The sequence below is a fragment of the Chanodichthys erythropterus genome, chromosome 6 (assembly GCF_024489055.1).
Source record: "Chanodichthys erythropterus isolate Z2021 chromosome 6, ASM2448905v1, whole genome shotgun sequence".
NCBI lineage: Eukaryota > Metazoa > Chordata > Actinopteri > Cypriniformes > Xenocyprididae > Chanodichthys > Chanodichthys erythropterus.
Window position 1 is genome coordinate 33,769,934 of NC_090226.1, and position 15,707 is coordinate 33,785,640.

General features: G+C 35.6%; 1 protein-coding gene and 1 non-coding gene across 2 annotated transcripts; one reads left to right on the forward strand and one right to left on the reverse strand.

Annotated features, from left to right (window-relative positions):
* Positions 1 to 2,113: 2,113 nt before the first annotated feature.
* si:ch1073-456m8.1 (leucine-rich repeat flightless-interacting protein 2) lies at positions 2,114 to 11,480 on the reverse strand. Its single transcript, XM_067388728.1, has 6 exons — positions 11,276 to 11,480; positions 8,460 to 8,540; positions 8,264 to 8,299; positions 6,201 to 6,347; positions 6,027 to 6,110; positions 2,114 to 3,842 (listed from the first exon to the last, which is right to left on the reverse strand). Exons 1-6 carry the CDS (start codon positions 11,372 to 11,374, stop codon positions 3,474 to 3,476), a joined length of 816 nt encoding a protein of 271 aa, XP_067244829.1. The 5' UTR covers positions 11,375 to 11,480; the 3' UTR covers positions 2,114 to 3,473.
* Positions 11,481 to 15,368: 3,888 nt separating this feature from the next.
* Positions 15,369 to 15,440, forward strand: trnae-uuc (transfer RNA glutamic acid (anticodon UUC)). Its single transcript has one exon. It is a non-coding gene; the product is annotated as a tRNA-Glu (tRNA).
* Positions 15,441 to 15,707: the final 267 nt, after the last annotated feature.

Sequence of the window (15,707 nt, forward strand, 5' to 3'; positions counted from 1 at the left end):
CAGAACTTTAAAGGGGTCATGAATTGAGAAATAAACTTTTCCTGGAGCTTTTGATATATATATATATATATATATATATATATATATATATATATATATATATATATATATATATATATAAGAGGTCATCATACTATAAGAATATCCTGTAAGTTTCAGAAGTGAAAACTTCATTGTTAGTCCAATAAAAGCTTATTGACACCAGACCCAGCGAACGACTGATCAACGCCTACTTCATCATCGCAACATTAGCTCCGCCCACTGGTGTGTTACTGAGATGAGGAGGAGAGAAGAGTGATACAGGACTAAAATAACATTACCTTTCAAAGAATCCTAATGCTAGGAATATGATTATTTATTTCCAACAAAGATAATGGCTTTGCAAATAGACTTTTACGATATGGACTCGACAGTAATGCAACAACATGTCAGTAATTGTGTTAATTTTAATGCCTGATCTGATATTAATGATTCATGTACAGTCAGATATTGCTTGTTTGTGTGTCAGTAAATCAAACCAGTAACTAAACGCTCAACTTCACCTTGATTCTCTTAGTAGGATGAAAATAATCTGTTATTTAATTGGTGATTAAATTATATAAAGAAAGCAATCAAAGAACGCTGCCTTTATAATCGCTGGAGCTGTCAATCAAACAGAGTGAGTTTATCAGTGACTGAGTTCTGGACTCGCGCTAAAACTCCCGTTTTATTCAACGAATCTCCTAGTTTCATCGCGTTTGCACTGTTAGTGACGATGAGAGCATTCGTTAGTGTGCAGAAATTGAGTTCACTGTTTTCATGATCTCAACAACATGTCTGTGATCGACTACAATGATCATCACTGCAACCTTTCATGCCACGATCTAAATGCCATACATCTAAATGTAATACTATAATCAACACTTTTCATGATTAATTAACCTTTAGAGCTGTAATAGTAAAAAATGTGCTCAAGTTTTTGAGAGAGTAATACTTAGCTATTTCAAATGGCAAAGATGTCAGCCAATCACAGCAGTGGGCGTTTCCACTGAAGTCTCACAGAGACACGCCCCTTAAAACAGAGCGTCAAATCAGAGGACTAAAATCAGGGTACGAAAAATGCCTTTTATTTCTAAACAATAAAACAATGCAGTTTGTGACCCCTTTAACTTACGTTCTGGCAAGGTTCTCTCAAAGTTATGAACAAACGTTCTTGTAAGGTTAATAGAACATTTGTTAAAAGTGAGCTGGTATTTAATAATGTTCTCAGAACATTAGCACCAAAATGTTATTTATACATCATTCGTTCATTGGACGTTCATCTAAAGTTACTACTTGTTTCAAAACGTTCAGAGAACATCCCATGATGTTGATGATCAATGATGAATGATCAAATGGAATGTTCCCTTACTGTTTGCATGACCAAGAAAACACATTTTTAAAATATTTTCAAAAACTGCACAAAAATAACATTGTTTTAACTTATTGATACATAATTTACCTTTTGGTCTTCTAGCGGTTAAAAAACAAAACTACAAGCATTTGGCGGAAGATCATTTTTTTGGTTGTGCTTCGTCTCTACTGACTGTGTGGATGAATATGATTATCCTACTGCTCATAAAACATTCACTGCTAGGCTTAAGAGATCAGAGACCAGTTCAGATGGAAAGGGTCTCAAGCTGACTAACTGAAGACGTTACTGTAGTGGTACTTCCTTGAATAAATTATAAAAAAAATAGTGAAATGATGTTCACAATAGATAATGCTTTACAGTGACCTTTATCTGTTCAATTAAACACCTTACTCACCTCTTAAATAATAAAACACCATCATCTCTGTGTCACTTTTACAACATTTCAAATCCCTCAATTTTCGCCATATCCTAAAGACAAGCTAATGTTGATTCTTGTTTTATTACGAGCTATGTCTTGTTCGCTTTTCTCTCTTCTTCTTGGGGTTTGTTTAAAATGGGTGATTCTTTGGAGGTTGGAGATTTAGCAGCTCCGTGTCAACCTTTCTCACTCGTTGTGACGACTAACCTCTGCCACGCCCAAACCAGACACGCATCAAAATAGCGTCATATCTCTATTTATGGATATGACAAGATGCGCATGAGTGACATATGAATATAATTTTAATGTGAATAACAACAGAAAAAGTTACATAGTGTACTTTTGATTTAGGTTGAGGATTTACATGACAAGTGCAAGTGAACTGGGATGCTCATCAATCAGTGAACTCAGACTTTGACATTCAGTCCTGATTCACTGCCAAATCCTCGACAGAAGAGATTCCCCATGAAAACGCCGAGTCATGCCGTATACATGCTTTCAAATAAACTCTCCATTGTATTAATACAAGATGAAAAATTTATTTTTTTCCAATAGGACCAACATACAAATGTAAAGTAATGTCTTGTTAACAAGTGTCTTGAAATTGCTTGACAGCTCCTGTTTAACAGCAAAATGAACATAAATGTACAAAGTTCAACACAAAAACAGCTATAAACAAATAACAAAACAAACAAAAAAGACATGGAATTTAACAGAAACAAAGTGCAATCACACTTTATATTAGGTGTCTTTAAAGAGGTCCTATTATGCTTTTCAATGTTCATCTCTCTTTAGTGTGTAATGTTGCAGTTTGAGCATGAAAAAGTTCATCCAAAGTCCCTCCAGCAGGAGCTTTTCTCTATATCAGTGTTTCTGAACTCCATGAAACGCCTCCATTGTAATCTTGAGTTTTCTTCACAATATTCCTCATTTAAATAATTCATACACAGAATAAAGCGGCGGGGCCTGGTTGAGTTAGTTAGTAGTGTGTTGAAACTGGCGGTTATGGTAAGGGGCGGGACATTTCCCAAACACCAATCTCAACACACTGTTTCAGAAGGAGGGGCTTCATAGAGACAGGAACTAAACAGAGCGTTACTGACAGACTAGGAAGAGAGGAGCTGCAACAATGGAGAATTTCAGGAAAATAATCAACATTCAAGCAGGAAAACCTGTTCTAGTAGAGCACAAAAACAAAAACAAGACTTTGAAGAAGCTCATAATAGGTCTGCTTTAACTACTAGGTACTTACGTCAGAATATAATATCCATTAGGTGCTTACTGTGGTGATGTTGTATTGTGAATCACTTGTGCTGTTATTGAGGTGGATACGGGCAAGATTAAGACCGGGGGTGGGTAAAGGTGTAAGGGAAAGTCAACAGTGTAAATATAGCTGAAATGAACTAAAAGTATAACAATGTAAAACATGCATGTAATAAGAGCATTTTATCAAAATATTAATTTAAATGTTAGTACAGTTTAAGACACCTAATATAAAGTGCAGATTCCTTCTTTACCTAAATAGTTTTGTTGACTGATGATGAGTAAAACAAAGTAGTCTTCATTTTAAAGTTGTGCAAAGGCTGTTTAAGTGAATGTAACTTGGATAAAGTGACATACTTCTAAAGTAGACAAATTCATCAGAACCTTTTTATAAATGACTCAAGAGAGAGCACAAGAATCTTCATTTGTACGGATCCTGGGCTGCCCAGTATTCATCCCATCATCTTCATCTAAGTCTGGAGTGGACGGGCAGGGCGAGAACTCTGACGGCGCGTCCTCATAGCCACTGCTCTCATCATTATCCTCCCCAGCTGGAGCTTCATGCCTTTGATTATCAAACACTGATTGACTCAATGAATGGTTGACCAATTTTTTCAAATGTAACACTGGGGCTGCATTCAGATGCGCTGGAGCGCCTCCGCTGTCTGAGAGCGGCGTTTCCTCTCGGTCCACTGAAGTTCCTTCTGGAGTTCCCTGAATCCAGACAGGCCCCGCGTGTCTCGCCTGAAGCTGCTCAGCTTTTCTTTCCTGCACAAATGTTGAGACATTCTTCAAGCAAATGCTGAAACACAGTCCGAATGCATATTATAAACCCTGAGAGTGGCATCAAGTTACTTTCGATAGCTCAAAGTAGTCAAAGAGTAGATTTAGGGATCCCACTTTAAAGGAGACCTATAATGCCTCTTTTACAAGATGTAATATAAGTATCTGGTGTCTCCAGAATGTGCCTGTGAAGTTTCAGCTTGTCAAATTTGCCCCTATTTGAGTGTGAACAAAAACACACCGTTTCTGTGTGTGTCCCTTTAAATGCAAATGAGCTGCTGCTCCCGACCCCCTTTCCAGAAGAGGGCGGAGCTTTAACAGCTCAACAACAACAAAACTGGAGAATCTCATGCAGCCAGAATGAGGATTGTCAGTAACGGCGTTCAGCCCCTAGGCTGTAGTCCCAATCAGCCGTTTGTTGTAGTCCTTAAAAAGTGATTTCTGTAAAAGAAAATATCTCTCTTTGCATTGAACTTTGAGCGTCGTAACTTTGCAGATGTTGTTTATGCTCAAACAGCAACATTACACTCTAACTAAAGTTAAAAAAGTGAAACCATAATCAACCACCCCTTTAAATTACGTATCTTTAACTAGTAAAAAGCATCTGCCAAAATGCATAAGTACTAACATTTAAATTAATCATTTGATATCATGCTCTTATTATGTATGTACACTAGTGTTCAAAATTTGGGGTCAGTAAGATTTTTTAATGTTTTTAAAAGAAGTCTTTTTGATTCAGTAAAAACATTGAAATATTATTTCAATTCAGAATGTCTGTTTTCTATGTGAATATATAGGAAAATGTAATTTATTTCTTGAACACATTTATAATAATATAATAAAGTTTATAATAAAGTGTGAAGATGTCAATTGTCATATTGGGAGCGTTTAAGAAACGCAGTGTCTGTAATTAGACACTTATTTAATAGATGATAGAAATTAGTATATTGATAGAAAACACTTATTTAAAAATAAAAAAGACAATAATTACCACTTTAACCAGCAGGTGGCGGCAGAGTAGCATTTATTCGCACGTATATCAGCCATTTCCTCTAATTGTTTTTCACTTCGTTTTTGACTAAATATTAAACATTATAAAATAACCAGGTTTAAAAATACATTTTGTCAATGTGAGTATGAAAAATCTCATGAAAAACAATAACTTTTAATATGAATTACACAGAAAGCAAGCACCGCGCTCTCCCTTTATAATCACAGCAGCTGTCAGTCAGCGCAGCACATTCAATTAATATAACTAAAGTGCACAATAAATATTTAATTTTTGAAGCTTTTTTACACTAAAGTGTATAAACTGATGGTCGAATTGAATTTAGACGAAGAGGAACAATGAGGTACGTCTTTATTTATTTATTTTTTATGCTGTCTTACGTTTGAATAACTAAATTAATGCTATTCCTGACTATTTAAGTGACATATTCTGATTTCAGTGGATTCAGAACTGTCTGCTCATGACTCAGGAAATGATGTTTGGTATTTTCACATGAATGTGCACAAAGGACTAAAACTTCCCAGGTTAAAGGATTAGTTCAGTTCAGAATTAAAACTTCCTGTAATTTACTCACCCCCATGTCATCCAAGATGTTCATGTCTTTCTTCAGTCAAAAAGAAATGAAGGTTTTTGAGGAAAACATTCCAGGTTTTTTCTCCAAAAAAACACCAGGAAATTTTAATTCTGAAGTGATCTAATCCTTTAAGATCAGGGATACAGGATTAGGTGTTTACAGCCTTAGAGAAGTTCTGGAAGTTTCTATCGCCACCTAGAGTCAGAGACGCTTTTCTCTGACTGGTTAAAACTTAAAAGTTAACAAGTGATTTCCTACAGAGCTGTACTGGTTTCACGTCCAATGATTTCTTTATTTGAGAACAGACGAACCTTTTAGGTCGATCAAGACCTTTCCACTCTGCATAATTCCTACTGTGAACTGAGTGCTTTCATTCAGCAGAACACAACCAGGCACTCTCTGAACATTTATCTCAGGGTAAATGATAAAAGAATAAAATAAGAGAGAAGTGAACACGCTCACGGTTCTCCAAACATGGTTACGCAAGCAGCCTCTCTCTCTCTCTCTCTCTCTCTCTCTCTTTGGCTTTACGCAGCAGTTTCTGTTCATTTCTAAATGTGATTATGTAAGCTTAGAGTTTCCTCACCTCTCTTAACCTCTCCATCTCCTGCATTAATGAGGCAAGCATGTCCTCCAGCTTCCTCCTCATCGCTCTCTCTCGCTCCAGCTCCTGTCAGTCAGAGAGAGAGAAACGTCATGCGTCATCCATATCATCAAGTTAATGTTTTCTGAATTAGAAATCGATCATTTGCATCGGTACCATGCTGAGCTGATGCGTCTCTCTCTGTGTTTCGGCGAGCATCTCCTCCGCGCCCTCGAGCGCGTCCTGAAGACAGTCCACCTGGAACAGAAGAGCGTCCTGCTGGAGCGAGAGCGTCCGCAGCTCCTGCACACAGTCCTCATCCGTCTGCAGAGAAAGCACAACCTTTACATGCATCTTCTGTATGGAACGCTGACTAAATAAATACATAAATAAATATACAAAGAAATGTATTTTTGCATTTATTTATTTCATGCATTTTATTTACGCATTATTTAGTGGTGTCAAAATTAGTGATGAAAACTACACAAGTTCTTATGAAATTTAACTGTTTTGAATTGAAAATATATGATCATGATTCATGTAATTCATAAATGAATGTGACAAGAGAGATTTGAAGAATAAGAGTGAATGTATTTTCAAACGGTTTAAATCAGAGATGGACAACTCCGGTCCTGGAGGGCCAGTATCCAGCAGAGTTTAGCTCCAACCCTAATCAAGCACACCTGAACCAGCTAATCAAGGTCTTTAGGATTAGTAGAAAGTTATAGGCAAGTGATTTTTTATCAGGGATGGAGATAAACTCTGCAGGACACTGGCCCTCCAGGGCCGGAGTTGTCCATCCCTGATTTAAATTGATTCCTTCATAACTACAATTAGTTACCTAGAACTTCTTTTACCATTCTTATTTATTCCCTTAAAGGGTTAGTTCACCCAAAAATTAATTACTCACCCTCATGTCATTCCACACCTGTAAGACCTTCGTTCATCTTCAGAGCACAAATTAAGATATTTTTGATGAAATCCAATGGCTCAGTGAGGCCTGCATTGATTGTTATTGGCTGATTTCAAAAAAGCTTCTGAGCTTTATGAATCTTTTGTTTCGAATCAGTGATTCGGATCTCCTATCAAACGGCTAAACTGCTGAAATCACGTGATTCTGGCGCTCCGATTCACTGATTCGATTCGTAAAGCTCTGAAGCAGAGTTTTGAAATCGGCCCACATAGATATTGTCTTTTTGTTTTTTGGTGCACAAAAAAATATTCTCGTGGCTTTATAATATTAATATTGAACCACTGTACTCACATGAACTGATTTAAATATATTTTTAGTACATTAATGGATCTAGAGAGAAGAAATGTCATTGCTGTGGATGCAGGCCTCACTGAGCAATCGGATTTTATCAAAAATATCTTAATTTGTGTTCCGCAAATGAACAAAGATCTTATGGGTGTGGAACGAGTGAGTAATTAATGACATTATTTTCATTTTTGGGTGAACTAACCCTTTAAAAAACATTACGGTTGTGAATCAGGCTGTGGTAAGGAAATAGTTTTGAACACTGGCTGGTTATGTACGTGCTCAAAAATTTATTTTAGATCAGTTTTAACCAAAAAAAGTTACGGACTGCAGCTTTAATAACAGGCTAACCCCCTCAGCAAAAAAATGAACCTCCTCCTATGCCTACACCACTGAGTCATGTGGTCATGTGTTTACAAAGGAGCGGCTCACGAGTCAGTCATGTAAAATCATGAAGCAATGACTCGAGACACGCCTGTCACACCGTATCGAGTCTCCTGCTCTCAGACTTCACGTGTCAGTAACGCTCATGGACTCATCTTATGCATCGCTGTTATTTTAATTTAATTAAAATTATGAATTAGCTTTCATTTTTATATTTTAGTTGTTTTCATGTTCATTTTAGTTTCATTTGTAGTAATTTGATTATGTGCTTTTTGTTTTTTAAATATTGCTTTTTAGGTTTATTTTTATTTCAGTTTTAGTTATTTATTTATTTATTTCCAGTTAATAATTTTTGTGCTTCAACTTTTTTCAGTTTATTGCCAAGGCAACATTTCTCATTTTTGATTAGTTCAAGTTTTTCAGCTAATTTGATTGTACTTCAGCTTTATTTCAAATGTTAATAGTTTCAGTTTTAGTTCATGATAGTAACCCTGACATGCATCATCTATCTTGGAAACTGAAACAGCAGCTTATATAATAAACAACAGCAAACTAAAGACATAAATTGTTTTTGATTTAAAAAAGCTGTAAATCTTACCATTTCTATGTTCTCAGAAAGCGGCTCATCTTCACTCTAAAAAATATAATTGTTCATTACTATATAAAACAAACCAAATAAACTTAGAAATGTTTCTGAAAGACTTTTGAAACAAAACTAATCAGTGAATGTTATTCAGCAAATATAGTTCTGTGTGAGAGACACTTCAGTTCACTGCAAACATCACAATACTAACTTGGCTTTCTTCTCGTTGTCCTCTTTTTAACGAGCCGTATCTGCTGTCGCTGCGTGACAGGTGTCTGCTCGACTCTTCTGCCTGCAGGACACAATCATATTATTGATTACTAATATAAAACAACAAAGCAATCTAAAACAAACTCCATCAGAGGATCCTGAAAGCAAATCTGGCTGAATTTGAGTTTTAAAGAGGATCTATTATGCCCAAGACTTGTTGTTTTTGGGCTCTGCTAGAGCAGGTTCATGCTTGATCATTATTTGCCCATCTGTTTCTCAGGAGATTTCTTTTTTTTTTTTTAATGTTTTTGCCTTTTATTATGATAGGACAGTATGTAGAGAGAAAGGACGGGACCGGAAAAGGTCTGTTGTAACTTCTTCCTGAGTCTCTCCATCAGTGTCGACTCCGGTTTGAACAATGTAAGGCTGAACACCAACACTGACAATCCTCATTTTGGCTGCGTGAGATTCTCCATCTTTGTTGTTGTTGAGCTGTTAAAGCTCCGCCCTCTTCTGGAAAGCACAGCTCATTTGCATTTAAAGGGACACACACAAAAATGGTGTGTTTTTGCTCACACCCAAATAGGGGCAAATTTGACAAGCTATAATAAATGATCTGTGGGGGATTTTGAGCTGAAACTTCACATTCTGGAGACACCAGAGACTTATATTACATCTTGTGGAAGCTTTAAACATCTTTAACGTACCAATTTTATGGGCCTTATACTTCCTATTTAAACCATTGCAGATGAATGAGCAAAGTTATTTCAGGGCAAGATCGCACTGATCGTATAGCAAAACGTGATTGGTTGGAGCGTGAGCGTGCTGATTGGCTGTCATTTGATTGGCTTAAGTAGACGGTGGGTGGAGTCCACTTATTTGTGGATGAGTGTCTACTAGAAATGTTTCAAAATCCGAAAGCAATTCACTAATGAATGCCAGGGAAGTTGTGTTTGTTGTGTTTTTTAATTCACAAATTATTTATTTTTATTTTTCTACTGGTATTTCATTTTTGTGAAACTCCTTTATATACAGGGTACAACGGGGCTAAAGGCGCCGTGGGGCAAAAAGTGCCTTTGATTTTATTTTCCTCTAAACCACTAGATGGCACAAAAACTTAAATATCCGCTTTTCAAAATGCACGTGCAAATTTGTCTGATCTTTGATGCGATCGCGGGGAGCAACGCAAAGTTGATTCTGAGGTAGTTTGATTTAATATTTGATGTTTTTTTTAAATGTTGTTGATTAAAGTAGCGAATAAGAATCCATTAAATTAATGTTGTATTTTCAGACAAAGGTCTTCTTAATGATTTTCAGTTTTGTTTAAGGTAATTCAAGCACCATATTTTCAATAACGGAAGAATATGTAAAAGTATGGTATTTGGGGTAAAAAGCGCCCCTGCTGTTGGGGCAAAAAGCACAATTTACATTTTACAATTAACATCATAATGAATAGCTGGCTGACTTATCCATTTGTTGACATGACATGGTTAGATTCACATAGCAAATATCATATATCAAATTGGTTATCCATCTTAGAGACAATACCCATATTTAATGAAACAATCACATTTTTTTTTAAATATTATATTATCATTTCATAATAAAATATAATTTTTTATTTCTACTGTAAATCTATAATAAATAGCCTATTATGGGATCTCCTTCAATGCTTTCAGAATCTTTACTTTTTAAAGTAATTTTGTTTCTGTATTTTTTTTAAATATATTTTTATATTAACATAGGCCTATTTTAAGGACAGTATATTTATTGAACACAAATGAATTCTTTTATTTATCAAAATAAACAGAAAATAGTACAAACTTTGCTAAAGTGGTTCTTTTGAACGAGTATTAACCTAGACATTATTAAAAACATTATTTTAGCTGAAGTATTTGTATGAATACTGTGCACCTTTTACCCTCACCACCATTTATAAGATTTTTAACCACTTTTATGATTTATTTTCACACAAAATCTGTTGCTCCATCAATGTCCAATACAAACATATTTTCCCTCCAGTCATACACTTTGAGAGTAAAGAAAAGCAAATTTTTTCTTAAGGTGTGCCTTTAGCCCTGTTGTACCCTATGTGGATCTTATTTTATTTCTTTGTGAATTTGTTTAATTTTTTTGTGAATCTCTTTACATTTATTTGTGTATCAAAATCTATTCATTTGGAAATATGCAACAATTTTAACCCCACAATTCCCAACGCCTCAGAATCGAGTCCAAGCTCTACAAACTATTGCTTATAATAATAATAAGTCTCAAATGGCAGTTTTTCTTTATTTAAAAGAGTGAATGACAAAAGAACCAATTAAACCTTGCAAATAAAATTTTATATCCGTCAAAAGGAGACTATAACTGCTTGGAATAAGTCAGTAAATCACGGACAGCTCAAATGCAAATCGCTATTTAAATTTAATCGTCTGTGCTTGAGAAAAGACATCTTTAATTCGTTTTTCATCGCGAGATTGGGCATCATCATCATCATGGGAAGGTGTGCTCTGTCAAAACAACACTTGAATTTAAATATAATTAGAATAGCATTTGCTACATATTTCTATAATCGAGTGAATATTCAAGTAAAAACAGATTTCATCATGTCACACCCTGATACTATCAGTCCCAAACCAGCCCGGTCATTATATAATAATATATCATCTTCTCGAGGCTTTGCCATGTATAACAGGTAATGTAGCCTAATCCAGGGGACTCGATCATTAAAGATCATCAGACAATTAATTGCAGAAATCCGACGTCTCGAATCACGAGTCGTGACAAAGGAGATCCGGACTAAAGATTCACTCGTACCTCTCTGATTATGTGCCGAAGAGACTCGTCTTCGCTCATCCCTCGAGAGAGAGTCCGTTTCCTCAGTGAACCCGTTTTCTCAAGCTGACCCGAATGCATTTTCCTACACGTAAGGACTCTCCGGAGAAAATGTCCGAGAAATGCGTGTCTTTGAAGTGTTTCAAGTGTTTCTCTACCGGAGCAAACAGTGTTGTCGTGCGGTGGGCGGGGCTTGTACTCTTGAGTGGGCAGGTCTGTTTCGCCCATCCAGTTTCGTTCTTATGTAATACCACAGAACTTTGATGAATAAGACGGGGTAAGATGAACCACCCATCTTAAAGGGGTCATGACATGGATTTTTTTTAAAACCCTTTTAAACCGTTTCTTGAGGTTCACTTATAATGTTAATAAGGTTCTTTGCACACAATAAATAGATAAATATAAATAATAATATGTATGTTGGAAAAACAATTATTTTCAACCCTCATTCTGAGCCTCAGTCTGAAATGATCCGTTTTTAAGGCGCGGCTCCTTTAAGGCTTGTCAGGAATGTTATGATTGGCTAACATCACTGCATAGGACACAGAATCAACACTATTGCACATGAGTAAGTGTTTTAAAAACATTATCTATCACATTGTACTGTCATCAAATTCAGTTCATACATCACTGCTCTCCTGCTGGTTGTACTGGAACACTTAGTTTGATTGAAAAAATACATAATTTTTATGATTTTTAAAGTCGGCATGAAATCAAAATTGACCCTATTTACTTTGTTAATGCATATTACTAGTCTTGTGGTGAACAATTAAACCATCTAATTTAATACACAGAAAAATAATTGTTTGTCGTGGTAATCTTTAATCAAAATCTGAAAAGTTACTTCCGGTCTGGAATGGCGTTCCTTCTCTGATGATGTCAGTTTGATGGCTTGGGTTGGAAACGCGTGAACCACTCCTCTGCTATGAGCCAGAGATGGAGAGGAGGAGCGCTAAAGTAAAACCCTGCCCTCTATTCAATATTCCGTTTCATTTGGAAATACGTCACAACACTGGAGAAAAGCACTTTTCTGCACTTTTCAGACGGTCCCTTCTGACTTGTCTCTCCGCCGCCTGCTCATAGAGACCAATTTTTATATTATAAAGCACATTTGAGGAAAGTTGGGTTGTTGTAGCTCATTGTCTAGGTTACTATGATTGGAAGTAGCTGCTTTTTTTTTTTTTTAACAATGTTTAAGATATCAAATCTTGTTTTCAGTTTAGATTAAGATTATATGGAAGAGGATTAGGGCCAAGCAATAATAAAAAATTAAAACCATCTCGAGATTAAAGTTGTTCAATTTCGAGAAAAAAGTAAATAAAATGTTGAGAATAAACTCGCTAAATTACGAGAAAAAAACTTGTTACATTTTGAGAAAAAAGTCGAGATAAAATGTTAAGAATAAAGTCATTAAATTACAAGAAAAAAGTTGTTGTATTACAAGAACAAATTCATTAAATTATGAGAAAAAAATCATTAAATTTCGCAAAAAAAGTCGAGATAAAATGTTGAGAATAAAGTCATAATTTAATGAGTTTATTCTCAACATTTTATCTCGACTTTTTTCTCGAAATTTAACAAGTTTTTTCTCGAAATTTAACGAGTTTATTCTCAACATTTTATCTCGACTTTTTTCTCGAAATTTAACAAGTTTTTTCTCGAAATTTAACGAGTTTATTCTCAACATTTTATCTCGACTTTTTTCTTGAAATTTAACGAGTTTGTTCTCGTAATTTAAGGACTTTATTCTCAACATTTTATCTCGACTTGTTTCTCGAAATTTAACGAGATTTTTCTCGAAATTTAATAAGTTTATTCTCAACATTTTATCTTGACTTTTCTCTCAAAATTTAACTATTTTTTTCTCGTAATTTAACGACTTTATTCTCAACATTTTATCTTGACTTTTTTCTCGAAATTTAACGAGTTTATTCTCAACATTTTATTTAGACTTTTCTTCTTGAAATTTAACTATTTTTTCTCGTAATTTAATGACTTTATTCTCAACATTTTATCTCGACTTTTTTCTCGAAATTTAAAAAAACAATTTCTCGAAATTTAACAAGTATATTCTCATCATTTTATCTAGACTTTTTTCTTGAAATTTAACAAGTTTTTTCTCATAATTTAATGACTTTATTCTAGGGCTGGGCGATATATCGAATGCTTTTGTCACGCGCATTTGGTCAGTAAAGCCGGTTCCCTGATTACCGCTAAATCCCCATCACCTGCTTTCAGATGGAGCGGCATTTAAAAGACAGAGCCGTAGATCACTGACAAGCCACGCAATATCGCATTCATTATCGAAGGCGATTCATCTTCGATAATGAACGCGATATACTGAGCCTCTGTCTGAAATGATCCGTTTTTAAGGTGTGGCTCCTTTAAAGCTTGTCAGGAATGTTATGATTGGCTGCAAAGGAAACAGTATCAACACTAAAATGTTGCTATAATCATTATATGATATCAATATATTCATGCTTACTGTTCATTTTTAATGACATTATTCAAAATGTATCCTACTCTGCTTGTGCAAGAACGCCACACCAGCAGGTGGTGGTAAAGTTCCATGGTTTATATTTTCTCCCCATGTTTTTTTACACAAAACTGCACAACAAGTGTGAAACTGACGCGTTAACACGTAATTTACGCGTTAACACATCAGTTTCACACGTTTTGGCACTTTTGGCCTTCCATAGTTGATTGACTGAATGTCAGTGGGTGGGGCCTATGATGCAGTGATGTATAATTAGTTCGATCGGTCCGCGCAGCATCGATGCATATCAAACAAGCCTAATGTTTGCTCTGGAGGCGGGCATATGCAAATTTATTTGCCCGTGTTACGTCACAGATCCCGCAACATCAAAACAAGCTGTTTTTGAAGCTTGATTGAATTAAAAATTTTGTTTATAATGAGGAGGACGTTTTAATCCCTCTATATCACAAATGACTTCAAGAGAGAACTGAAAAGCACCTCTTCCTTAAATGCTATTCTTGATCATATGACTTTGTGTACTGCAGTATTTTCCACTTTTCTCTCCTACTTTATTGTTCTACATTTCCATTGCTCTATTGTAAAGTGTGGTAGATAGGCACTATATAAAATAAACATATCATTATTCAAGCTATGACACTTGCAGGATGTTTTATTGGCACAAAGATGTCTTATATGTCAAAAGATCAATTTGATTTTTCATGTCATGACATGTTTTTCTTGACCACAGATGGCACGAAATCTCATCTCAACAAATTTGATAAATGGCTATGCTCTTATAAATTTTGTCATTTGATCTGAATATCAACACTGAACTGATTTGAGCTGAATACTATTATATATTCAGAGCTGCTTTACAGCAGAAGTTTGCTTCATTGATCACTAATTCCCTATTTATTACTGTGAAGCTGCTTTGAAACAATCTGTATTTTATAAAGGTGCTGTAAATAAAGCTGACTTAAATTTTGTGTCTCTGGAAAATAGTGAACTTGTATTTTGTTGGATATCAAAGTTTTTTTGTGTCTATTTGTTAACAAGGGATGTTTTTAGATTTTTGGAGTAAAATTATAGTTTATATACACATGATTACAGTTGGAAAGATGCAAGATTTAAAACACTTTTGTAAACCCAGCCAGTCACAATCAAAGCAACTGCACAAGAGATATGAATTTAATATAGGCCTAGTAATATGTAAATAATATGCTGTGATTTTTAAACTCTCCTGACAGACGTCACTGCCTGTATCTCACACTGATTGGCTGCCGCCTGGCGTGTTTCATTTGACATTTGCATTAAGTTGAATACTCAACTTTTGGACACTCTCGACTCTTTTCTCCGAACCAGTGGATAGTCTACGCACTGTTAATAAACAGTATCGGTAAAAAAAAAAAATTAAAAAAGATTATTAATACGATCATAATGAATGGGGCGAGAAAATGACCGCTCCCTTCAATTAATCCAACGCGATTTAATTCAGTAAACGACCGCTTTGGTCATTCTCACATTGTGAACTGAAGTTTCACACACACCAATAAACACAAGCAAAGCCCTGTCCTTGTCGTGGCCCCAGTTACACATGGCTCCCATATGGTCTAGCGGTTAGGATTCCTGGTTTTCACCCAGGCGGCCCGGGTTCGACTCCCGGTATGGGAAGGCATCTTTATTTCCTTCCTCAAAGCGTTTTTGTCCAGCTGTTGAGGAACTGCGCTCTGATAGGACGAGGTTCTGTTGCTCAACCACGTGCCTTCGATAGCTGCCTGATGACCGAGAGTCTGTCTAATGTCAGCAAATCACGTCTCTGCATTTCCATCTTTATCAGCAAATCACGTCTCTGCATTTCCATCTTCTCCATTTTCTGTCAGCAAATCACGTCTCCGCATTTCCATCTTTGTCGGCAAATCACGTCTCTGCATTTCCATC